Source organism: Ascaphus truei, chromosome 4 (genome assembly GCF_040206685.1).
Source record: "Ascaphus truei isolate aAscTru1 chromosome 4, aAscTru1.hap1, whole genome shotgun sequence".
NCBI lineage: Eukaryota > Metazoa > Chordata > Amphibia > Anura > Ascaphidae > Ascaphus > Ascaphus truei.
The window spans coordinates 231,791,124-231,818,032 of record NC_134486.1 but is presented as its reverse complement, the minus strand read 5'-3'; the positions used below and the strand labels follow the sequence as shown (position 1 = coordinate 231,818,032).

Sequence of the window (26,909 nt, the reverse complement as noted above, 5' to 3'; positions counted from 1 at the left end):
TAAGTGTAAAATGTTGAAATGTGTAAATCCATATCTCCGGTTCTGAAATGATCAGAGGGATGGGATTTGGGTGGCATATAGCCAAGGTTCAGGCTTTAATGCATGCCCCTTCCCAGCCCCCTCAGACCAACCAGACGGAGTATGGACGAAGGTAAAGATTTGTGGATTTTCTCATAGACTTCAATGGCGGCGGTTCCTCCATTGAAAGTCTATGGCGGGAAACTCCATTGACGACAACGGCGGAGTTGCTCCATTGAAACCCATGGCGGTGGAGCCTGTTGTTTTCAATGGGGATTTAGTGAAACGCTGAGATTTCTTTTTAGCGGAGATTTTTATAATAAAATATGAAGCGGTTTATGTGATATTTGTATAACTCCGGTTCCGAAGGTCGTAGCGGGCTGAAATTTGGACCCTATAGTGTACCACTTCCGGCATTAAGGTCTGGAAAGTTTGGACCCACTGGACCTTCCAGAACCGGGTATTTTAATATGTGTAGGTATTAAAATGTATATGGGGTTTTGGATCTGCTCTGAAAAATGCAGACTCCATCTTTTATGTTAAATAAGGCAGGAAGCGCATCCTGAAGAATTAACATAGCCCGGTGATCAAAAGCTAACTGTCCTGATTGTTTATGCTAAGGGCAAGAACAAAGGGGCTGAGTGTTTTTAAGTGTCGGTCTTCACACTTACAGGGAAGCCAAAATCTCCTTCAAAGAGATTTTTGCTAGACAGCTCGGCGCCTTGAGTGCAAGAAAAGGGTTGAAATGGTATATAAGTCAGAGACTCACCCCTTACTCAAATGTCTTTCGTGTCTTGATGATTATGAAGATTGCTGTATGAACTGCCAGTCCAGATATGACTGTTTCATCATTCCATCTTAAGTGAGTGTCCATATTTTGTCTGTTATTTGTATAATCTCATGTGTTCACCTTTTTCAAGAAATAAATTATATTTTATCATATCTAAGTCTCGTTCAGTTCAACCCAGTTATATTTGGTGTATTATTATAGCCTGTCACAAAGCTCCCATCACAAGGAGCAGCGGGTAAATGGGGGCGCTTACATGTACTGGGCACACTATTCTCTCTCAACTCAGTAACAATGTGGCACAGAAAGACTTAAAATGGTGAAAGTCCATTACTGACGATTTGCTCTTAAAGGAGAAATCCATGCAATATTCTTTTTACCTAAATCAGTTGTGTAGTATTAGATAACACCTATTACATTTTTTTAATTCAACTCTTAATGCCATTTTTAATGAGTTTTAATACATTGAGCATCCTTTGATTTCTATAGCAGATTTTAGCACACTTCCCCAGCAGTGCAAGATCTTTGCAACACATTCCTGTTTGTGATCATTTGTTGCCAATATTCCCAGCAGTTTGAGCTGCAAACTGTAACAATAGATATTACCTGAGTAATATAACAGTAGGAAGGATCCGAAGATTCCAGCGGTGCACAGCTTGTAGAGATGAGAGACCAGCAATGTGTAGATTAAAAATGAAATTTTATTGAAAAAACATATGGTATGGGGGACACACTCTGACGCGTTTCGGACCTGCGTGGTCCTTAATCATAGAGCTCTATGATTAAGGACCACGCAGGTCCGAAACGCTGTGCTCTACAAGAACGCTGTTCTCTACAAGCTGTGCACCGCTGGAATCTTCGGATCCTTCCTACTGTTATATTGCACACCGAGCGTGGATGCACGCACAGGGGAACAGCCATATGTGAGTATTGTATGTCTCCCTTCATTGAGACTGGATGACCGGTAACAGTGCGGCAACACAAGGGTCATGTAGGGCGCAATCCTACAAAGTAACGGTACGTTAACCCTTATTCATGTTATTTGTCATATGTGATAGATTCATGTACTAAGCACTGGGTCCAATACCTAAAAAGTTATGGTTATAGGCTGACTCCACAACAAAATAAGGATTTTTATTATCTACTGAAGTTCTGAACGAGATTGAGCACTGTTTTTGGGACTTTTGCCCCATAACTACATATTACCTGAGTAATATACTGTAAGAATACATTGTAGCTGCTGAGTTACATTGCCTGAAGGGTTCATTGAAACTGAACGGCAGTCAGTCACTTAGTCAACCCTGGGAAGCAGGATCTTTACTTATCGATTACGGGAGAACTAATTAATCAATAACATAGGTAATTAGTTTTCAATAAAGGTAATCAAAGGCTGCATATATTATAACATTTGTTTTAATGTGCCGCTGGACTGCCTCTTTAAAATCTAAAAGCTGTCTAATAACAAAGCTCTGGTATGGGGGGATCCAAAGGTAACCATTAGATGACTCTAGAAGAAAGAAATGGCAGGGCAAATTCTCCTAACATTATGCAGGGCTCTGCATAGTAAAATGCACAAGCACAATGTAAGGATAGCGAAGCCCATTCTAAACCATACAGCTAGCGCGAAAATAGATTTTTGTAAGAAAGCTGGGTATCTATTTCCAGAATTAACAATACAAGCATCACTGAAGTGTTATATTCCGCCATCCTTGTGCTTCTCACCTGGACCTTGGTAAGCCTGAGGATGACCAAATGCTGCAGAAGCCTCCCAGTTGTTCGATGTGTTGTTTTTCTGGTTCGTACCCCAAGCGTCGCTTGCATTGTCCGCACCCGAAGACTTGGTTGCATTCCATGGGTCCCCCGCATTTTTTACCTGGTTCATGCAAAGATGAATGATATTAGCTTCTGTCTAAACTGCTGAATTAATATTGTGCTACATAAAGATGACAATAGACACTGTATATATACTTTTACAGGGACAATGAGTTTCTGCCCTAAAGAGCTTACAATCTAATACCGGAGGAAAAGGAAGATAAAGTGCCTTGCCAAAGTTACATGAGTTGACACTGGAATTAAATGCAGCGTCACCCACTTCAAAGCAAGCATTCTTACAACTAAACTACTCCTGTTGAAATATGATCAGCCAGCGGTTTTTTACATGAACACTTCTTCAATAAAAGGAGCAGGCACACCGCGCTGATGCAAAGATCTATTTATGTTTTCCTTCTGTTCTTCCTGATCACGGTTACATATCAATATTGCACAGAACAATAGTTCAGTTTTGCAGAAATATTAAAACAATATATAACAAGAAAAATGGTGCCCACCTCCTGCATCACCTCTGCAATGCCCGCTACATTCTTTGCTCTCGCATGTCTGAACCCTAACTAGCCCCTACCACAAGCAGTATACATTGGGTATTACTTGAAATTAGTTCATGTGTATTTTTTTGGGTATTTGGCTCATGTTTTTTAAAGTCCTGTATTATTTATGTTTTTTCAATGGCCTACATACTGGGTATTGTATTGTATTGTATGTCTTTATTTATATAGCGCCATTAATGTACATAGCGCTTCACAGTAGTAATACATGTGGTAATCGAATAAATAACAGATAATATAAATAACAGATCATGGGATTAAGTGCTTTAGACAAACATAACATTAAGGAAGAGGAGTCCCTGCCCCGAGGAGCTTACAATCTAATTGGTAGGTAGGGAGAACGTACAGAGACAGTAGGAGGGAGTTCTGGTAAGTGCGTCTGCAGGGGGCCAAGCTTTATGTATCATGTGTTCAGAATGTTCACAGTGCTATTCGTATGCTTCTTTAAGCAAGTGTGTCTTAAGGTTGGTCCTAAAGGTGGATAGAGAGGGTGCTAGTCGGGTACTGAGGGGAAGGGCATTCCAGAGGTGTGGGGCAGTCAGTGAAAAAGGTTTAAGGCGGGAAAGGGCTTTAGATAAAAAGGGGGTAGAAAGAAGACATCCTTGAGCAGAATGCAAGAGTCGGGATGGTGCATAGCGAGAAATTAGGGCTGAGATGTAAGGAGGGGCAGAAGAGTGTAAAGCTTTAAAAGTGAGGAGAAGAATGGAGTGTGAGATGCGGGATTTGATTGGAAGCCAGGAGAGGGATTTCATGAGGGGAGATGCTGAGACAGATCTAGGAAAGAGTAGAGTGATTCTGGCAGCAGTATTTAGGATAGATTGTAGGGGAGACAGGTGAGAGGCAGGAAGGCCGGACAGCAGGAGGTTACAGTAATCAAGACGGGAGAGAATGAGGGCCTGAGTCAGAGTTTTAGCAGTCGAGCAACAGAGGAAAGGGCGTATCTTTGTTATATTGCGGAGGAAAAAGCGACAAGTTTTAGAAATGTTTTGAATGTGAGGGGTGAATGTGAGAGAGGAGTCGAGTGTGACCCCTAGGCAGCGTGCTTGGGCTACTGGGTGGATGATCGTAGTTCCAACAGTAATGTGGAAGGAGGTAGTAGGGCCAGGTTTGGGAAGAAGTATGAGGAGCTCTGTTTTAGCCATGTTGAGTTTAAGGCGACGGAGGGCCATCCAGGATGATATAGCAGAGAGACATTCAGAAACTTTGGTCTGTATAGCAGGTGTAAGGTCAGGTGTTGAAAAGTATATTTGTGTGTCGTCAGCATAGAGGTGATATTTAAACCCAAAAGATGTTATTAGGTCACCTAGAGACAGTGTGTACAGAGAAAAGAGAAGAGGTCCCAGGACAGAGCCCTGGGGTACCCCCACAGAGAGATCAATAGAGGAGGAGGAGGAGGTGTTAGCAGAAGAGACACTGAAAGTACGATGGGAGAGGTAGGATGAGATCCAGGATAGAGCTTTGTTCCGAATACCAAGAGTATGGAGAATGTGAAGGAGAAGAGGGTGGTCCACGATGTCAAATGCTGCAGAGAGGTCAAGTAATATGAGCAGAGTGTAATGACCTCTGTCTTTGGCAGCATGGAGGTCGTCAGTTATTTTAGTGAGGGCTGTTTCCGTGGAGTGAGCAGTGCGGAAGCCAGATTGTAGAGGGTCTAGGAGAGAATAGGTGTTGAGAAAATTGAGCAAGCGAGAGAATACAAGACGTTCAAGGAGTTTAGAGGCAAAAGGCAGGAGGGAGACAGGTCGATAGTTAGAAAGACAGGTAGGGTCAAGCTTGCTGTTTTTGAGTAATGGTATGACTGTTGCATGTTTGAAGGAGGATGGAAAGGTTCCAGAGCAGAGGGAGGAGTTAAAAATGTGTGTGAGCGTAGGGATTATAGTAGGAGCAAGAGGTTTTAGGAGATGGGAGGGAATGGGGTCAAGAGGGCAAGTGGTAGAGGGAGAAGTGGCGATCAACAGCGACACATCCTCCTCTGAGACAGTGGAAAAAGAGTCAAGGAAGGCAGGAGGAGAGTTAGGAAGAGGTGTAGGATGGGAAGAAGAAACAGAGGGGATGTTCTGACGTATGGATTCCACCTTTTCCTTAAAATAGTCAGCAAAGTCCTGAGCGGAGATAGAGGAAGGAGAGGCAGCTGAGGGTGGTTTGAGTAGAGTATCAAAGACAGAGAACAGTCGGTGTGGGTTAGACTTGTGCATGTTGACTAGTGCAGATAAGTAGGCTTGTTTAGCTTGCGAGAGGGCAGAGTTGAAACAGGATAGCATAAATTTGTAGTGAAGGAAGTCTGCGAGAGTGTGAGACTTCCTCCAGAGGCGTTCAGAGGAACGAGTGGAGGAACGCAGCATGCATGTGTGGGAATTTAGCCAGGGTCTAGGGTTAGAAGGGCGAGTGCGGCAGAGAGAAAGTGGGGCATGTAGATCAAGAGAGGAGGACAAGACAGAGTTGTAGTTCCTGACCAGGTTGTCGGGGTCTGTAGCGGAGGTGAGAGAGGAGAGGGAGGAGCGTAAAGTGGACTCAAAGTCAGGTAAGTGAATAGAGCGCAGGTTTCTGCAGAACCGGGGTATAGATGGAGGTGGAGAAGGGGAGAAGCGAGATAGAGAGAATGAGATGAGGTGATGGTCAGAGAGAGGAAAAGGGGAAATGGAGAAATCGGAGAGAGAGAAGTTCTTAGTGAAAACCAGGTCTAAGTAGTGGCCATCCTTGTGGGTGCTGGCTGCAGTCTACTGTTGAAGGCCAAAAGAAGAGGTCAGAGAAAGAAAGCGAGAAGCCCAAGGGAGAGAGGGGTCATCAATGTGGCAATTGAAGTCCCCAAGGAGAAGAACAGGGGAGTCTGAGGAGAGGAAGAAAGAGCCAGGATTCAAAGTGAGAGAGAAAGGCAGAAGGGAGATGAGTAGAGGTAGGTGGGCGATAAATGACCGCCACATGAACAGGGAGAGGAGAGAAAATCTGGACAGTGTGAGCCTCAAAGGAGGAAAAAGCAAGAGACGGAGGAATAGGAAGGGTTCGGTAACGACAGAGAGAGGAGAGCAGGAGCCCCACGCCTCCACCCCTGCCATCAGTGCGCGGAGTGTGGGAGAAGGAAAGGCCACCGAAGGAGAGGGCAGGGTGAGAGTGAGAGTGAGATTCCCACTGCTGTGCTAGTGCGGCCCAATTAAACATAAGGTGCGATGGACGCTTACTGAAATAATTAACACATTGATTTTGCCCGCTACATTCTTTGCTCTCGCATGTTTGAACCTTACCTAGCCCCTACCACAAGCAGTATACATTGGGTATTACTTGAAATTAGTTCATGTGTATTTTTTTTGCTGTTTGGCTCATGTTTTTTAAAGTCCTGTATTATTTATGTTTTTTCAATGGCCTACATACTGGGTGAGAGTGAGATTCCCACTGCTGTGCTAGTGCGGCCCAATTAAACATAAGGTGCGATGGACGCTTACTGAAATAATTAACACATTGATTTATCAAAGTGTATACATACACACATACATGTCTACAATATACACACGGGTGTGAAATGGTTTATGTTGATTATTACGTTTTGAATACTCTATTCTTTGCTATAATGTTACTTCTAATATTAATTTGTTACGTCTCATATTAATGTGCTCATTTGCATGTCGTTACCCAGAAGCCCTGGCTGCGGTGGAAGCGCTGTATGCCAAGAGATAATGGTTAAAAACAGGGTTGCAGACCTGCAGTGGCGTAAGTAGTTGTTTTGGGCCAACCCTGTTTCCCTACCCCCGCATCAAACAGCAGTGAGGGAGAGAGGCATTAGCTAGCGCAGACCTTGAGCCCATCTCTGTCCCTCGTTGCGGCCAATTTCCAGCGCCGGCAAAGTCCCCAACCCCCCCTGCTTTTCGGGGGTTTAGCAGCACGGTGGTTACGCCACTGCAGACCTGCCCGAGACGTGGTGATATTTTCTATCTGCTGTACAATATTAAAGTATACAGAATATTATAATATATACTGATATAGCTGATATAGTGTATAGTCTGTTGTATCTTTATTATTTTCCAATTTGTACACTGGGGGATATGTATCAAGTGTTGGAAAATGGTAAACTGATCAAAAAAGGTGCAAATTGCATCATTTTAACGGTCAATATAGGAAGATGATTTACTCCTTTCTGTGCTCCACTTGCGCTGTAAGCATTCTGCAGAGTGGTTACGGGAAAAGTTAGCATAGGAGATAATCAGTGCAATATTATAATGAGAGGAATTAAAAGTTGCACCTAAAACTGGTCCAGCTTTCCCCTTTCTGCCTCAAATTAATAGGTCAGGTTTAGGGGGCGTTGAACAGTGTTCTCAAGAAATCTGTGCCAAATGTGAGCAGTGGGATTAGCAAGTTTCATATATGTCACTGGCGCAAATGGTTTATTTGCTTTTACATTTTTGCTGCGTTTTGAAGCGAAGTTCACACTTTTGTTACAGTATCCCCATGGTAACTCTCAGGAGTATGTGTATACATCATATACGCCATATTATTCCAGGTCAACAGTGTGACATTGATCCAAGTAAAGAGATAATCCAGCGCACAGCCAAAATAGAATGGGCCCCAAGCCAAATAGTAAAAAGTAAATCTTTTATTGGTCCATGTTAAAAAATACAGAGGTAAGTACACTCCGTTTTTTTAACATGGACCAATAAAAGATTTACTTTTTACTATTTGGCTTGGGACCCATTCTATTTTGGCTGTGCGTTGGATTATCTCTTTACTTGGACTTCTACTACTTCTCCTGGCTGCACGCCTACAAAGACACACTGGACTGGGGCATATCTATGTGAGTACACCATTACAATTTCATGGTTTCATTCATATCAGATGTGAGTCTAGGATTTTCCCAATGAGGTTTTTGACTGAGTTTACTATTTCTCAGCCTTGACCTTCAGGGATATAGATATCCTGTTATTGACTCTACTACTATCAAGATTATTGTTATGGTTATTGCTGGTTTACCTCACTAGCCCCAGTGGTCTATATTGGTGTCTATATACTATTGAATTTTCCCAAGAGGACTGGAATCTAATGTTGGAGCGCATGTATCACTGATTTGTTCTATATGACACTGATCCAAGTCTGACTGTCTTACTATATAGCTCAATACAAAAGTACCTAACATGCCAGCAAATAATACAAGAGCAGGACTGGAGCATTATTGCAGCACTGTTGCAGAAGCTCCCGTGGCATGTTAGAGCAGTAGAGAAACACAGTCAAAGTCACATAGCAACAGCAGTATTGGGGATTCAACTCTCTGGGGGCTGCAGTTGCCTTGTTTGGACTATTGTTGTTGGCTTGTTTGAGCTATTTAAAGGCAGGAAAGTGTACTGTAGCTCTACCACCTCTCAGAAGGCTGACCTGTTTAGGTTGGAAGCCCATATGGATTAGTTTGTTTTGTTTAATGCTTTCTGTTCTGTTTTGATGCACTTCCCATGCAGACAACTTTCAACCCTTTGAGTGCTAGAGGGGCTGTGGCACTAGAGTGCAAAAGCCCCTCCCGGCACTACCGGTCACTGATGACGGAACAATAGGTGTCCTCCTCTCTCTTTTCCACTTGCACATAGATTGCAAAACAAGCAGGAACATTATGACGTATCAAACTATGTCATGGTGCACAGTGAGTGCCAGACCCCATGATGGAGTAGCTATGTCTAGAGGGCACCTAAAAAGGAGAGCGGACCAAAAGCCTGTGTGGTTAATTACTGGCATGACACATTACCTTTTCAGCTGCAAAAGTTTGTCCTCAACGTATGCGCAAGAGCGATCCTGGGACCCACACAAGTGGAAATTAGGTTACGTTTGCTTCACCCCAATAAGCCAAAAGCAACTGGTCTGGAAAAAATGCAGTTGTTGCTCACAATGAGCATCCGAACTAACAGCTGGTACGAAAAAGTAGTTACACAAATTGTGCTTCACTGTCCCAAAGAGTGTACACTCTAATATTGGTGCTTAAGGCACAAGGAATCACTCAAGGTCATAAAAAGAACTGGAATGCAGTGTTCTTACCACTAAGCCACTCCTTAAGCCCTAATATGGCTGAAAGTGCACAATGTTATTAGTACTGCTGTACAAAGCAGCAAGCTCCCAATTATAGAGGAGGATTTTTACAGAAAATCCAGTGTCTTCATTCTTTGTAAAAATCCTTCTAAAAAAACAAATTGGTGGAAAAAATGACTCAGATAAAGAGAGTAGTCTGACACGAAGTAAAAGGGAACAGCAGCTGTATGTTGGTGGAAGAAAGAAATTCAGTTACCAGTAATGCAGTAGAAATTGCTTGTTACAGCGAAAGCAAAAAAGGAAGGGAAAGCCCAAAGTGAGCAAAAAAGGAAGGAAAAGCCCAAAGTGAGCTTTCCAAGACTGCAAAGAGTAAAACAAGAAAAAGGAAATTGTGCACCAAAATAATTATTTATAGCAAACTTTCATTAGGCAAGTCAAGATTGCATAAAACAATAGGATGTTTCTGTCCATTCATAATCCATGGAGGAACAACTGACTGTACGGGGCTTAAAACTCACAGGCAGAAATCTTGCCTCCAGGAGACATCCTAGGGAGGGAGAGAATGGTGAGCAGCACCAAACCCCAATGAGTTTTCAGGTGCACTCAAATTAAAATAAATAAAACCTCCACAACAACGAGATATTCAATTGATGCATTTGCATATTTATCAAGTAGTAGTCTTGGGTACTAGGTATCACTTGTCTCATCACAGGGGGTATTGGTTTATCTCTGGGGGGATATAGGAGCAAATGGACCCACTCCTAAACTAACTCTCTCTCTCTCATTTGACGGAGATGTCAAATTATGCAGGGTTTTTTGCTGGCAATTTTGCATTGCCAATATTGGCGTTTAATGAATAGGCTATTATATATCTTCAGTTATATTAGATATGTTATTTTAAAGCGTGACTTCCTTTCAACTGCACATGACGCAATATCTACCAGTTACATTATGTTTTACTGCCATTAGTTTACTTTGGCCCTATGTGGGACTATACCTTTGAACTATATTCTGCTCTTTAAGGTGTATAATTACAGGTATAAATACAATGAGCCACTACTAGGCTTGCTATACAGTCAGTGAAATCACACAACAGAAAATACAAAAATCCATACTGACTGCACCAAGACAGACACTCAAGAAATACATCACAGTCCGATCCCATAACATCAAAATGTCCTGATTGATATCTTTAAAAAGCTGCCACATCATCCACAAAGAGCAAAGCCCTACGTGTGTTTCACCAAAGCATATCTGGTATGGATAGAAAACATCCAGTTTCTCAGGTTATAATCAAGTCATCGAGGGAAGACAATCCGAGAGTCATGTAGCTGCCTTCTGTATCCAGTGCTCCATTACCTGGTCTGCGGGAGAAGGAGGTGGTGACGGTCTGTCACTTTCCTCAGTACCCGTCAGTGTCACAGGAACAAAATGCTCCATCTTTAATACAAATAGTAAAAAAAGAAAGAAGAAAAGAGGGAGTGATAGGAGAGAAGAAAAAGCAACAGAAAAAAAAAAAAAAAAGTAGCAAAAATAAATAAATAGGCCCATATTTACTAAGCCGTGTTATTCCATGAAGACACCTTCCAGGGCCGGAAGACACCATACGACACCTTCCAGGGTCGGAAGACACCATACGACACCTTCCAGGGTCGGAAGACACCATACGACACCTTCCAGGGTCGGAAGACACCATACGACACCTTCCAGGGCCGGAAGACACCATACGACACCTTCCAGGGTCGGAAGACACCATACGACACCTTCCAGGGTCGGAAGACACCATACCACCCATTCATTTGAACGGGCCATGAGGTGTCCTCCTGAGGTGTTTTATGGAAAAGCACTGCCTAATAAATATTGGCCCCAGGTGGTTTTGGTTGCAAGCAACAGTGAGTAAGCAGCATGTTCATTCTGCATATTACTAGAGATGCACAGAGTCTTCATAACAGAACTGAGAGATAAACAGGCTCCAAAATATATCCTGTGCGGCATGTACTGCCCCTCTTTGTCCAATTATCAAGAAGTAACACAAAGGAAGCTTACCGCTGACAGAATGTTTGAGAAGAGGTAGGACAACAGCAGTATACAATCCTGATGCATATCCTTTTTGAACTATTTAATTTAGACCTTGGTAAGTACCAAGGGTGAAAATTCATGCATCACTTTAATGTACATCTATGTCAAAGCAGCAACGATCATACATACATCAACGATACAGAGCTATACAGAGTATCTATACACACTTAACAGTGTGTGAAAGTCCTGAGTAGCTCCCAGAGCAGTGCAGACTAAAAATGGTACAGTTTACAGTTACCTGTCCATTTGGGGTATAAGATTGTCAACACATCAAGATGGCTGATGGGTACATAAGTAAAAATACATGTTATATTGTATTTTTTGCTGTAACGATTCAAACGTTTAAAATGCACACATGCTGCATGCAGCATGGCAGATACACACATGCCATTCACCTCCAAGATTCAAATTAGACAAATAGATAACAAGCCTACCTCCAGGCAATGCAGTGCAGGAGAAAAAGCAATACGTACAAGCATGCAGCATAACAACTCTCCTCCAGAGTACCACAAAATTACAGGTCACAAAAAATATACACAGACTGAACCACTTCATTGAAAACATACTAATTATTCACAGTACGGAGATTATTCTATATTTACACAATCAAGGAATACTACTCAAATAAGGTCAGCTACCCTTGAGATATGAATGAGACTTTATAGCTATGAAATCAGAATATGTGAAGAGCAGGAAGATATACTGTACAGATAAGAAGCGCAGTAGCAGGGTCACACTGGTTATATACCAGATTAAACACTGGTGATTCCAGGATCATTTTCTATGTACTGTATTACAACAAGATGCAAAAAGGTATAAGAAATGCAATAGCACAAACATAGCAATACATATAACGCACACTACACACAGGCGCACACAAATTTTAACAGAAGGGAAGAACCTCACCATACAATATGTATAGCTATTAAATGAACCGAAATCTCTTTACCCCGTAGTTCTACCTTACTATTATCGGGGCTATATTGTTGAACAGATATACACATTAAATCAGGGTCTTTCAAACTATTCCATAACCCTGACCACTTTAAATGTTAATAATTATTTGGCGGTTAACCATTCTTACAATTTGCTCAGCTTATCAAAATATTTACATGTATGTGTAAGATATACGGTACTTAAAAAAATACTGGATCTGGATCTAAAAATTAGTTGTCCGGAGCAACAGAAAAGGCAATTGCTGCAGGAATTGCTCAAAGTGAATTTTGAAAAGCACCAGGGAACACTACAAAAGTGTTTGGAGTTAATGTGAGTGAAATAAGAAAAGTTATTATTGGCAATATCACGTGGTCAGACCACGCACCAGTAATCCTAGAAATTGACTTAGAGGTAGGAATTATACAGAAAGGTGAGTGGTCATGGAGACTGAACGAGTCGCTACTGAAAAACAGTAATGTAGTACTAGTAATTGAGGACGCTCTTAAAAATGATTTTGCAGAAAACAATGTAGAAAATATATCTCCGGCAATATTGTGGGAGGCTCATAAAAGTGTTATAAGAGGAGTATTTATCCAACAAGCCTCTTTTAGGAAAAGAATAAGGGAAAAAGAAATGATAGAAATAAGTAAACTAATCCAAGATCTAGAAACAAAACATAAAAGAACAGCCGATAAAGAGATACTAGCAGAACTAATAACAGCCAGAGGAAAGTTTAATTTGTTAACAACCCAAAAAATAGAAAAGTCACTGGTATGGCTTAAACATAAATATTACGAGAAAGGTAATAAAATGGATAGATTACTGGCCAATCAACTAAAACAGAAACAGAGCCAATTTAATATCAGTAAAATTCGGAAACAGGATGGTGTAGTCTCACAGGATCCAAAAGTCATTAAAGAGGAGTTCAGGCTATTTTACGAAAAGTTATATAATATAGAGGCTGTACAGAAAAAGAAAAGGGAGTATATAGAGGAAGATATAGAAATATTTATGAAGGATATCCAAACTAAAACAATCACACCTGAGGCAAGAGCTAAATTAGATGCTATCATAACGTGGGAGGAGATAAAAAAGGTAATAAAAGATCTGCCTAATGGGAAAAGCCCGGGACCCGATGGTTTGCCACATACCTATTATAAGACTTTTGCCAACTCCTTAATAGTACATATTCAAAGTATGCTTAACACACTGAGAGATACGGGTAATCTATCCCAGTATATGTCAGAAGTTCATATAATAGTTATCCCCAAACCAGGCAAGGACAAACTAAATTGTGCAAGCTATCGCCCAATATCGCTTATAAATGTAGATGTCAAAATCCTCGCCAAGATATTAGCAAATAGACTTAACGAATATCTACCGGAATTGATAGAGGGGGATCAAACCGGATTTATACCAAAAAGAGATGCCAAAGATAACACTAGGCGAATTATAAATAAATATATCAAAAATGAGAAGAAAATATGTTTTTAACACCTATATCTTCTAGCTAGAAGCTCATTCAGTGTAGCACTCCTGGGACAGTTTAAATATAACTTTTATTAAGTCTCATATAAAATAAAGTGTGCATAAATTGAAAATAAAGAATACAATATTCAAATACAATGGAGGATGTTGCAGTGATGGAGTGAGGTTGAAATAAATTACCCAATAAGCGTTATCTGAATATATATAAATAAATACGCACTCAGGGACAACCAAAAGACCAAATTCTAGAAGGATAAGGTATCTCAATGCTATATAGGATTGTGATATAGAAATGTGCAATATAACAAAAATGCAGTCACATTTTGTGCCTTATTTGTTCAGCTACAGGTTGAATACAATTTGACTGCATAGTGTTATTATATCACATGTCCTTTGCAGTCACACACAGGATTAATCCACATACCACCAACCAATGACTGTGTTTAGCCCTCCACCTTAATTGCAGTATGTCAGTCTCCACCCTATATTAATTGATATTGTTTACCATACATTGTGATTTTCACAGGCATAGGTTTATCATTTTCAGTATCCATTAGTATTACAGCGGTGGACTTTACACTTAGCGATCATAGGTTGGTTTGATCGGTATGCTGTGTTTGTGACTGCATTTTTGTTATATTGCACATTTCTATATCACAATCCTATATAGAATTGAGATACCTTATCCTTCTAGAATTGGTCTTTTGGTTGTCCCTGAGTGCGTATTTATTTATATATATTCAGATAACGCTTATTGGGTAATTTATTTCAACCTCACTCCATCACTGCAACATCCTCCATTGTATTTGAATATTGTATTCTTTATTTTCAATATATGCACACTTTATTTTATATGAGACTTAATAAAAGTTATATTTTAACTGTCCCAGGAGTGCTACACTGAATGAGCTTCTAGCTAGAAGGTATAGGTGTTAAAAACATATTTTCTTCTAATTTTTGATATATTTATCATATATAGCTCATAGTACGCACCCGATGCCAATCTTGGCATTTGTGGATGAATCCATAACTCAATACTTATTTTTCACACAACTTGTGAGCAGCATATGTCACTTGCGAATTATAAATATACTGAACCAGGCCAATAAAACACAGACCCCAACTATGATACTGTCCATAGATGCAGAAAAGGCCTATGACAGAGTGCAGTGGAATTTTATGTTTAAAATGCTGGAACGTATAGGAACGGGTGATATGTTTAGACAGTATGTAAAGGCCCTATATAGTAACCCATCGGCAAAGGTCAAGGTAAATGGACAGATCTCGAACTCATTTAGCATACTTAATGGTACAAGACAGGGGTGCCCATTGTCCCCATTGATTTTTGCTCTAATAATGGAGCCGCTAGCAGAATCAATAAGAAATCACCCAGATATCACAGGAGTTCAAATAGGTGAGAAAGAACATAAGATCGCATTATACGCAGATGAGATCCTACTGATAATAACTAACCCGCTGGTATCATTACCAAATATAATGAGTGTTCTAGGTAGATATAGGTTAGCATCTAATTTTAAAATTAACCTAACAAAAACAGAGGCTCTCAATATAAATCTGTCAGCAGAATTAGCAGCCCAGGTAAAAGAAAATCTTCCCTTTGAATGGAAGAATAGAAGTATAAAATATTTGGGAACAAATATAACGTCAAGAGTAGAAGAGCTGTTCCAGGCTAATTACACCCCACTAGCTAAAGTAATAGAAGATGATTTAAAAAGATGGAATAAGAATATTATCTTGTGGATAGGTAGAATTAACTGTATTAAAATGAATATCCTGCCAAGGCTTATGTATCTGTTCCAGACTATCCCAGTGAAAGTCCCCAAGCAATATATTGCCATGCTTCAAAGTAAAATTAATAAATTCATTTGGGAATTTAAAAAAACAAGGATTAATATTAAAACGCTGCAAAGACATAAATCACAAGGAGGACTCGGGCTGTCGAATATTAATAAGTATTATCTTGCTACACAGGTGAACGCTCTTTTTCGAATGGTATCATTGTACAAAGAATAAACTGTGGGTGGATATTGAAAATAACTACTGTAAAAATATAGATACAAATAAGGTTCCTTGGCTCAGGAAGATAGATCGACCTAAAGATCTCTATGAACACCCTACTATCGGTGCAGCTTTATGTGCATGGGATGAAATCTCCAAAGATGAGAGGATCTGTACGTTCCCTTCCCCTCTCACTCCAATATGTGGGAACTCCGATTTTCCCCCAGGATTGGACTCTAGAATATTTAAAAAGTGAAGCCGAGTGGGGCTATTAAGACTAGGAGACTTGATGGACATGGGAGAAATCAGAAATTTTAAATACTTTCCGGATCAGTTTGATTTCAAAGAAGGAGAAAGATGGCAATATACGCAAATTGTCCACTATATGAACACCAAAAGAAATAAAAAAAAATATGTTGAGGAGATTGAATCCTTTCGAGGCGGCGTTGGTATTGCTAGGTGCTAGAAGACATAATATATCGTATATCTTTTTTTTTTATAACTTGTAGATTTTATTATTTTTGAAAATACATCTTATTTCCATTACTGCGTCATGCAATATCAATATCTCATGTGTATCTTGGCTGAACACAAACATTGCTCATTAACAAGGTAACATAAACATAGACATAAACATAAATAATAAATAAAACATAATACATAATTAAGGCGAAAGGGGAGGGAGAAGGTTGGGGAGGGGGTGGGAGGCCGCGACACCGTTCAACGCCCAAGGATCCGATGTCTATGTGCTGTTTGTGGTGCTGAACACTAGTGGTTTATCTAATAGTCATCCTCTGGTATCTCTTTTGCCGACGAATGAATTACCGCATCACAGGAGAACGCATTTACCAAATATTAAAGCAATGTGGTGGATCTCTCAACCCCTGGGATGTCTGTCGGGGCCAGCCAAGGCGTCCAGACTTTTAGAAAATTTTCGCCAGTGTCATTAACTAAACTCGTTAATTTTTCCATCTGGCATACGTACCAAATTCTGTTCCGAATCTTGGGGATAACAGGAATTTCACTTTGTTTCCATAGTGCTGCGATCTCACACCTCACAGCTGTAGCAAAATGAGCTATTAGTTTGAGATCTGTTTTTGCGAAACTCTGTCGGGCTCTGACCCAATAAGAAAAGACCGGGATCGAATTGAATTTCGAGGCCCAAAATCCTCTGTAGCCAATCGTTGATCTTATTCCATAATGGGACCAACTGGGGGCAAGACCACAGCATATGTAACAGATCAGCGGGTTCTCCACATTGCCTGGGACACAATGGGGAGCTTCCATTTACAAATTTAGATAATCTTAGCGGGGTAAGATACCACCTCATTAGGACTTTATATGCGTTCTCCTTTAATGTTGTACAAATCGAGCTCTTGGCCGCTGCCATTGCTATTTGAGTCCATTCGTCCAGTTCTAGGGTCTCCCCCAGATCCGCTTCCCATTTTAGCATGTATCCTAACTTGTGGGTGACTTTAACGCTAGAGCTGACCACTTCTCTATACATCTGCGATGTAAGTCCTTTTCTATTTGTCTCTCTCAGACAGAGCTTTTCGAATGTTGTCAGTGGGGGGGGTGTGGGTTCGATTTATTGTAGAAGGCTCTGATCTGGAGGTATCTATAAAATTCTGTATGTGGGATATTTTTATCCTCTCTAATTTGTGCAAATGTTATGATTTGGTTGTTCTCCTCCAGATCTTTTAATCTCGTTATATTATTATGTTTCCAAATTTGGAAGTTTGCGCTATGCATACCTGGAGCAAAATGAGGGTTTCCCCATAAAGGTGTCATCAGGTTATTTTTTGATGCAAGTCCACATCTAAATTTGGTAGCATCCCAGATTGCTAATGAATTGGTCATTGAGGATAGCGGCGGTTGTATAGCATATTTTCTTGCTATTTTTCGGGTCCACAGTAAATTGCTTAGCTCCAATGGGGAGCAAGCCTCGTTCTTCAATGCAACCCATCTCTTCAAATCAGGTTGTGTCTGCCATTGGGAAAGTTGGCATAATTGGGCCGCACGATAGTATGATATCAAGCAAGGTACTGCCAAGCCCCCTTCTGATGGTTGTTTCAGAAGGGTCTGTTTTTTAATTCTAGCTTTTTTACCCCCCCATATAAATGTGAAAATGGAGGCTTGTAGCTCGCTAATTTCTTTCAGATTCAACGGCACTGGGAGTGTTTGGAACAAATACAAGATGCGCAGGAGAATATTCATTTTTACACTATATATTTTGCCTATCCAGGAGATATTGAATTTCGCCCACCGCCTTATATCCTCCTTCAGTGCTTTGATTAACTTGGGATAATTTGCTTTATAGATTTATTTAAAATTGCTAGTGATAAATACCCATAGATATTTGATCGCCGTATGCTGCCAGCGGAAGTTGAAATTTAGGGAAATTAGTTTTTCGTCTGGTTTTGGTATGGTGACGTTCAAGGCCTCTGATTTTGATTGATTTATTTTGAACCCTGAAATTTTGCTGAACCTATCCAACAAGCTGAAAAGACTAGGGAGAGAGGTGAGTGGTTTTGACAAGACCATTAGTACATCGTCTGCGTATAGGGCTATTTTGTGGGTTTGATCGTCTATTTTAAGTCCGGAAATATCCGGATTATCTCTTACTTGTGCCGCTAGAGGCTCCATACACATGGCGAAGAGTAGGGGCGAGAGGGGACAGCCCTGTCTCGTACCACTCTTGATCTTAAATAGGTCCGAAGGGAAGCCTTGGTGGATAACTTTAGCTGACAGGCCAGCATATAGAGCCATAATAGCTGATATTAATTTGTTCTCGAAATCAAATGCTCCAAGCGTGGCTTTTAGGTATGCCCAGTCGATCCTATCGAAGGCCTTTTCTGCATCTAGACAACACCATAATTTGTACTTTTTGTGATTTGGCTAATTCTAGCAGATCAATGATTCGTCGGATGTTGTCTCCCGCTTGTCTATCTTTAATGAAGCCGACTTGATCTGGTTGTATCAGTCTAGGTAGGATCTGACTTAATCTATTGGCAATCAATTTAGCATAGATTTTTATGTCCGTATTAATAAGCGAGATGGGCCTGTAACTTTTACAGTCTAGTGGGTTTTTTCCAGGTTTATGAATTATGGAGATTGACGCTTGGAGCATATTTTCCGGAAAGGGTTCTCCTGCTAACACCGCATTGAACATGTTAAGCAGGTATGGGGCCAGGGATTTACTATATTTTTTATAATATAGACCCGAAAAGCCGTCCGGTCCCGGGGCCTTCGAGGTCTTTAAATTTTCAACAACTAAGGTTAGTTCTTCCATGGAAAAGTCACAACTCAGTCGCTCTCTCTCCTCCTCTGTCAGCCTTGGCAGCTTTGAGCTTGTAAGAAAGTACTTGCGAGCTCGTTCTGTATTCTGATTATGTACTATTTTATCCCCATTATATAATTTTTCGTAAAATGATATAAATTCTTCTACAATTACAGTCGGATTTCCGGATATGGAACCCGAGGATCTTCTAATGGCTTGTATACTTTAATTAGGGGATCTGTGTCTCAGTTTGTTAGCGAGCATAGTATCTGGCTTGTTTGCCTTATCAAAAAATTTCCTCTTTGACCAATTCAGGGAAATATCAGCATGGGAAGTTAATAGTAGGTTTAATTCTATTTTGGTGTCTTTTATTGGTTTGAGTAAGTTGGGGTTATTGGACTGCTTATGGTTGTCCGCGACGGCTTTTAATTTGGATTGTAGTAACCCTATTTTAGCCTCTCGTTCTTTTTTTCTTCTTGAAGCAATACTAATTAGTACGCCCCTTAGCGTAGCTTTGTGAGCCTCCCAAAGGGATAGATAGGAGTTCACTGATCCTTTGTTTAGCTTAAAGTATTGATCTATTTCTTTGGCTACTAACTGGGCGGTTTCTGGGTTTTTCAAGAGGGATTCATTAAGCTTCCAATTTGCTCTAGGTCTGTCTAGAATTAGCTGGGTGCACCTTAGCTCTATAGGCGCATGATTTGACCATGAAATATCATGGATCCCAGTATGGGAGATCTTCGGGACCAGTTTGCTAGAGACAAAGAAGTAGTCGATTCTGCTATACGATGAGTGAGGATGCGAGAAAAAGGTGTAGTCTCTATCATGGGGATGTTGCTCCCTCCAGATGTCTAGGAGACTATTCTCTTTCAGGCCCCGGCGTAACGTGTGGGAGGTATTTTTGGTATATCGAAGCCGAGGGCCCGATCTGTCGATTTTGGGGTTGAGGGCTGTGTTGAAGTCCCCCGCTATTATTATTGGGCCCTGTGCAACCTTACTCAGTTTGTTAAAAACGCATGTAAAGAAGTTGGGTTCCGTATCGCCCGGGGCGTAGATAGATGCTAGTGTTAGTGTTTGTCCATTTATGGAGCCTATTAAAATTATATATCTTCCATCCTTGTCTCTGATTGTCTTTTCCGCCTTAAATGGGCATTTATTATGGAATATAATCGCTACTCCCTTTGTTTTCTTTGTGGAGGATGAGAGGTAGAATTGTTGGAACCGTTTGTCTAAATATTTTGGGGAGCTCTTTGTGCTGAAATGCGTCTCCTGGAGTAGTATGATATCAGCTTGTTTTCGCTGATAGTCAGCGAATGCTACTCGACGCTTACCCGGGCTGTTTAAGCCTTTTACATTATGAGATATGATTATCAACCCCATTATAAATTATCTAACCGAGCTGCCCTAACCATAGAGTTTAGTATGTAGTGTATGTGGTTGTGCTTTACCTGCTGTTCATCTGTCCGAGACATCGATGTCCCTCTGAGGGATCCTTCAGCGCATCGCGAGTCCCGCGGCCGACCGGGAGGGGGAGGGATAGGAAGAAAAAACACGGAATGAGACATACAGTAAAGTAACTTCGGAGATCCTTTTGGGGTCCGAGACTCCAATGGATCTCTTGCCTTTGGAGGAAAGCTTGTGGCCCATACACCAAAACCTGGTGTATGGTTAACCGATCTGGGTCGGTCCTTTCCCTTCCAAAGGACTTGAATGAATGCCCTGCGTCTACGCAGGACGTTCCCTGTTGGCAACATGGCAAGGGCCGGGGATGGGAGACTCCCCCCCCTCGGCTCTGCTTGAACTAGAAAGCAATATAACACTCCTAAACATCTATTAACTTTAACTAAGAGATTAAGTAAACTCGAATTGTACGACTCCAGGCAGATATGTGGCGACCACTCTGGCACATACCCTAAGGCGGACTGTCCTGACCTGCACTGCTCCCTGCCTATCATGGGTAGCTTTAAGGTACCTAATATAGTCTTGGTTGACCTATTCCCATGCCCCCCTCTAAGGTTCCCAGCTTCTTCCCATCATCTGTTTGTGTAGCCCCTCCATGGCTAATCACTTTCCCTAGGATGTGCCTCTATGTTGGAGCTTCCCCGTCTGTCTCTCTGCCGGGCCATATTCTGTTATACAGTCGTGCTGGGTAGCGAGGTCCTACATCTATCCCTAGTTCTCGTCGTGGATGCGCTAAGGTGTGTTGCGTTGTTGCTGAGTGACCTCGTGGTATCCCCCAGGGGGAGTCAGAGCTAGAGCGCAAATTATAGTTATCAGAAGCATATCTCTACTCCCTCACGTTTCTCATTCATTGTTGACTCACCTCTAGAGTCTCTCCAATGTCGCTCAACTATCTGCCTCCTCCCCATGGGCCTCTGTGTGGTTCAAATTTAGATCTCTGGAGGATAGGGAAGCCTCTAAGCCTCCATCCCCTTTATGCTACCACAACCCTAATGAAATAGCTCCTTCGCGGGTGTATAGTTACTTAGTTGTAACCGCTATTCGCATTGTAACAGCCAGTCATTCCCCAATCATTCTTTTGTATTGCACACACACGCATACAGTATATAGCCTCCAGCCGCTGAATCAGGCAGAGGGAGGTAGTATATAGTCCTGGGCACGATGGGGTGAGACCGGTGTCTGGGGTTGGAAGCTGTCATCGTGCGGCTGCTCTGTATCCTATTTCCCCAACAGTCACTCTGACCACGGAGAGGGGGGGGGGGGCCGGGCGCTCTGCCCCCTCGGTGTGATCCGTGTGGCACTTATCTGCTGGTGGGTCCTCCCTCCTCTACTCGGCCCCCAGCGCTGTGGTCGGGTGTACCAAGATGGCCGCCAAGTCAGGATGCAGGTTTGAATTGTCCAACTTTACTCAGGTAGTCTGCGGACAAATGAACAGACTGCTGGTATCGCCCTTTTAAGGCTTAATTGATCCTTAATTGGGATCAATTAAGGGTCTTGTCTGGAGATTTTCACGCCGAATTCGTCACTCTGCTCCAGCTTGGCTCAGGGGAAGACGCTCCCGCACCCTCCAGGTCAGTGGACTCTCCCCTTAGGCCCAGTTTTTTCAGAAATGGGCCCTTCTCTTCTATAGAACGCAGAGTGTGGGCTGCCCTGTTCCTTAGTACTATAAGGCCGAATGGAAACACCCACCGGTACCGCACACCTTTGTCTCGGAGCAGTTTGGTTATGGGCATGGGATCTCCGCTTGGCAAGGGTTGTAGGCGCCAGATCCTGGAATACCAGGAGTTTAACCCCTTCAAATTCCACTGTACCTGATGCCCTGGAAATTTGGCAAACTGTCTCCTTTATTTTAAAGTAGTGGAGACGAATAATAATGTCTCTTGGGGGTTCGTTGGGCTGCGGCTTTGACTGGAGGGCTCTATGGCATCTGTCCAGATGCAGGTCTGACTCAGTCTTATCAGGGAAGAGGCTTGTCAGCCATCTTATAATGAAGTCTTCAGGGTCTGCAAACTCTTCAGGGACGCCACGCACCCTGATATTATTACGGCGGTCCCGGTTTTCCGCATCTTCTTGTTTGCATAATAGTTCATTAATTTTTGCGGACCGCTTTAATCGTAGAGTCCAGTTTTGTCTCGAATTCGTCCGTTCTGGAGCCAATACTATTAATGTCGCGCTTCAGGTCCCCTAGCTCCTTGTGCATATAGGCTTTCATTTCATTACAGAATTCCCTCATCACCTTCCGGGTGATCGATTCAGTATCTCCTGGATCAGATCGTTCCTCCAATAACCGATCATCCTCTGAGTCTGACTCCGCGGACGGCGTCAGGGTTCCCGCTCCATCTTTGCGCGCAGAGTCCGTTTTATTAAAATATTTGGTGAGTACCGTGGCCTGGCGGCCCGATTTCGGTCTCGTTGGCATCCTGGATATTTCCTTATCCGTTTCGTCGGATTTGTTAAAGGCTTTAATGATTTTTTATGTTATTTGAGTGTTTTTTAGTTGCCGAGGGGTGCGGAACTCACACTCTAAGCATCCATGCACCTAGACCTCGCGCATGCGCCGCAATATATCGTATATCTATAAAACAATATTGGAAATCGAAGCTGAACCTAAGCCCGGATTTGTATTAGCTTGGGAAAAGGAACTGGGTAAGGAATACTCTGCACTAGAATGGACACAAATGTGGCGTAATGCCAGCACCTCCTCGATATCGACGAATATACTGGAAAATATATATAAGATAATGTACAGGTGGTACTGTACGCCACAAAAACTGAACGCATGCTATCCAGGAACGTCTGACAAATGCTGGAGAGAGTGTGGGGAGGTGGGTACAATGCTACATATCTGGTGGGAGTGCAAGAAAATAAAGTGTTTCTGGGATGAAATAGTGGAACAGATTTTCAATATAACCAAGATCAGAATCCCGAAAGACCTGAGTATTCTATTGCTAAACAGAGAGGGGGTCGAAGGGCATAGAATTAGGAAATCCCTACTAATACATATGCTGAATGCAGCAAGATGTACTATAGCTGCCAACTGGAAAAAACTGGAGGCGCCCACTATGAGACAATGGGAGTCGAGAGTATGGGAGGTTATGAGAATGGAACAGCTCTCATATATAACAACTGACACAAGGTTAAAATATGAGATTCTCTGGCTGCCGTGGTCTGAGTTCACTGGTAATAGAATACTGTAAGACGAGAAAGGAATCATCTGCCAAATTGAGAATAATATGGATAAACGGGTTTACTAAATATGGAGTTGACTTATTAGCAGAGTTTAATATAAGAGAATTTTGTTTTGTTTTTGTTTTATGAATGTATTTATTGTTTAATAATCTATATCTATGACTATTATAATTTGTATATTGTATTGTGATTGATTTGTTTGATTTGGTAGTGTATTATATTGTGTTATGTGTTTACTGTTATAAAAATGTTGACAATAAATAAAGAAGTAAAAAAATAAAAAAAAGTGTTTGGAGATCAGTGATGGTCCGAAGACCACAGTTTTAACATTCCCTTTGAGGTCTTTAAGCAGCTTCTACTCCCAAATACTGCCAATATGAAGGAGAGCAAACCAACGAGATTCATGCACAACAAATAAATATATAATTACAGATAGCTGGGGGGGGGGGGAGAGTGTGGATAAGTGGGTACAAAATCAATGAAAGAGGGTTGGTGTTGGAAGCAGAACCCAATTCTGTGTCTAGTAGTTAACAGACACTACCTCCAGGTTCCCCAATAAGAAATATTTTAAGAACAAATGTGCAGAATAAATAAGTGCAATTATATATTGGAGCAAGGATTTAAGCATGTCGTAAAACCGTTGACCCAGCAGCTGATTTATGACAGGGGTGGGCTTATGTTGTTTTAATGGGGAAAAAATATTATAAGTCTCAGTAGGGTATTATGAAAATCAGAATTCAACAGAGGTGTGTTTGGGATAAAACACATGAATTTTCATATTTCTACGTCAGGGACCTCTCTGGGGGAAAATCTATGACATATGGTAACATACTGTACAGGGATCTTTGTCTTATCCTGTTATATTAAGAAACTATTCTGCATTTATTGTAACTTTATGGTCTTGTAATCTAAGCTCTGTAATATATATATATATATATATATATATATATATATATATATATATAAATATATATATATATATATATATATATATATATATAAAACAATTATTTAATAAGTAATGCTTTGGTACTCTGAATGAACTGGTGCGCGCTCTGGAGAGAATATTTACATTTTCGGACACATTTACATTGGCATAAGTAGCTGCAAGAACTGCGTGCGAGTCTGCAGGACGCCAAGGAGAAACAGGTGAATGCTGAGGAGAAGCAGCGAGGTCTGCATGAAGAAAATATCCAGACTGCTAATGAAGTGAAAATGCTGCAAGAGCATTTGAGTACCCAGTGTGTCCCCAGAGAGCAGCATGAGGAGCCACACTGAGCATAACCAGAGCCTCACTGGAGGAGGAGCTTAGAGGCCAGGTAACTCTGTATGAGAGGGAGCACGAGGCTGTCCACAAACAAGCAAGAGCTAGAGGATCAAATACACTGCTCCATCCCAAACAGTCAGTACACCCAGGAGAAAGAAACCTGGAAAAGGCAAGCTGCTGGTATCCTATTGAAAAATTGGCAGAGATCCAAAACCTAATGAGGGATGCGTGGAAGCAAGCTCAGAGCGAGCAGTGAAGAGATGAAGGCTCTGAGAGAAGAATTGCAGGATTAACTCAAAACAGTGGTTTCTCGCCAAGCAGTGGAACTTGCAGCAAAGCCTATAAGTGGAAGAGCTAAAGTTGGCAGCTGAACACACATCCCAGCAACTCTCAGATCTCGGAGCTCAAGTTACAGTTCGCCAAAAAGGAAAAGAGGGAGGTGTCTGTCCGTCATGTGGCCGGCCTGACACCGCACTATTAGGCCAAAATGGCCGGTGCCTGCAAATTGCTGGACCACACGGCCAAGGTACGGGAGGAGCACCGGCAGCTGCAGGTCAGAAATAAAGAAAAGAAAAGAAATTTATGCCTTGCTCTGAGTCAGCTGGGAGATGTGGAATCGTGACTCAACTCCAAAGAAGATGAACTGGCAACTGCATTGAGTGGGAAAAGAAATGCAGAAGGACAGCTTCAAGAGCTGAAAACTCAAATAGCTGGTCTTAAATGCTCTTTAAATTATACCACGAAACAGCACGAGACTAGGACAGTAGAAATAGATTCCAGACATCAGACAGAATTCAAAAGCAAACTGGCAGAGACTTTGCAAGACCTGAGCAAGGGTTACAAGGAACAGACATTTAGTGCTAAATTGGAGTCTGAAAAGATGAAGTTGGAGAAAGAGATTACAAAGCTACAAGAGATATACGTTGGTCACAAAATGAGACCACGGAAAGTGAACTCAATGCCCTCACTGATTTTTATGAAGAGCCTGATGAACCGGTTGCTGGTTCCTGTGCTGTCACTATGGGACAAGTACTTTGCCCATCAACAAACCACCAGTGGTGGGTCACCCAAAGTCTGCCTTTGACCAAGTTGTCCCTGAAGGGCCTGGAGAATCGTCCGGAGAACGCCCCTGAGATGGGGGATTAGTGTCAGTCTTCCTAGATATCCTGCTCCTATCCACAGTGCCTTTGTCTGTCCACTGGGTGTGGTGCTGTTTTCTGTCTGCTCTGGGGTTCCTCTGTCTGTCTCCTCTTGTTGGTCCTGTCCTCTGTCCTTATAGGTTCCTGTTCCTCTCTTGCCTTTGTTTTGTGCCCTGACTCTTTATGCCCATGCCCCTGTTTTGTTCTGAGTCCGGTACTTAAAGGCTCTTGGCTATTATCTGGCTTGTCCCCATTTGTTTCCTGCTCCCTGCTTCCTAGTAGAAAACACAAACAAAAGTTCCCTTATGAATGCACTCACAGTAGCCAGTGTAGTTAAAATTTGCACCACATTATATCACTAGGCTGATGCTGGTGTTTTCCCCTCTCTCCCCTTACCCCAATATTATACCCTGCTCCCTAGTCTCAGTTCCTGCCTTCCTGCCTGGACCCCGCTGATTCTTGCCTGCCACCGAACCCTGCCTGTGACCTGACAATCCTGCTTGCCACCTGCCACCAAACCCTGCCTGTGACCCCCGCGATCCTGCTTGTCACCTGCCACCGACCTCAGCCCATGACCTCAACAATCATTGCCCTCCCTGCTGTTCCGGACATCGAGGTCCTACCTGCTCATGGAGTCCCAGTGACACCAACACATTGTGTTTCTAGTGCAACAGAAATGCTCATGAAAAGATACCAGTTTAAATATTCTGCCTCCATAGGTATTGCCCAATTCTGAATTATTATTTTTCTAAAATCGGTAAACTTAATTAATTTGGGTGCGTTAATGTTTTAAAGGCGCCAGTGTCACTGTTTAGGCAAGTGAGACACATTGCAGGCAAAAGATGCATCACTACAATGTTTGCATCACTAT

At 41.9% G+C, this 26,909-nt stretch overlaps 1 protein-coding gene across 3 annotated transcripts in view; it reads right to left on the bottom strand.

Moving 5' to 3' along the window:
* The window catches only part of SNX9 (sorting nexin 9), a 154,092-nt gene that overhangs the window by 47,229 nt on the left and 79,954 nt on the right, over positions 1–26,909 (bottom strand). For 2 of the 3 annotated variants that reach the window (XM_075596990.1, XM_075596991.1), the window contains one exon: positions 2,528–2,678. In XM_075596990.1, coding sequence (XP_075453105.1) covers positions 2,528–2,678 — 151 coding nt within the window. Of the gene's footprint in view, positions 1–2,527; positions 2,679–10,539; positions 10,621–26,909 lie in introns of all 3 variants that reach the window. The other variant, XM_075596988.1, reaches the window with a different exon arrangement.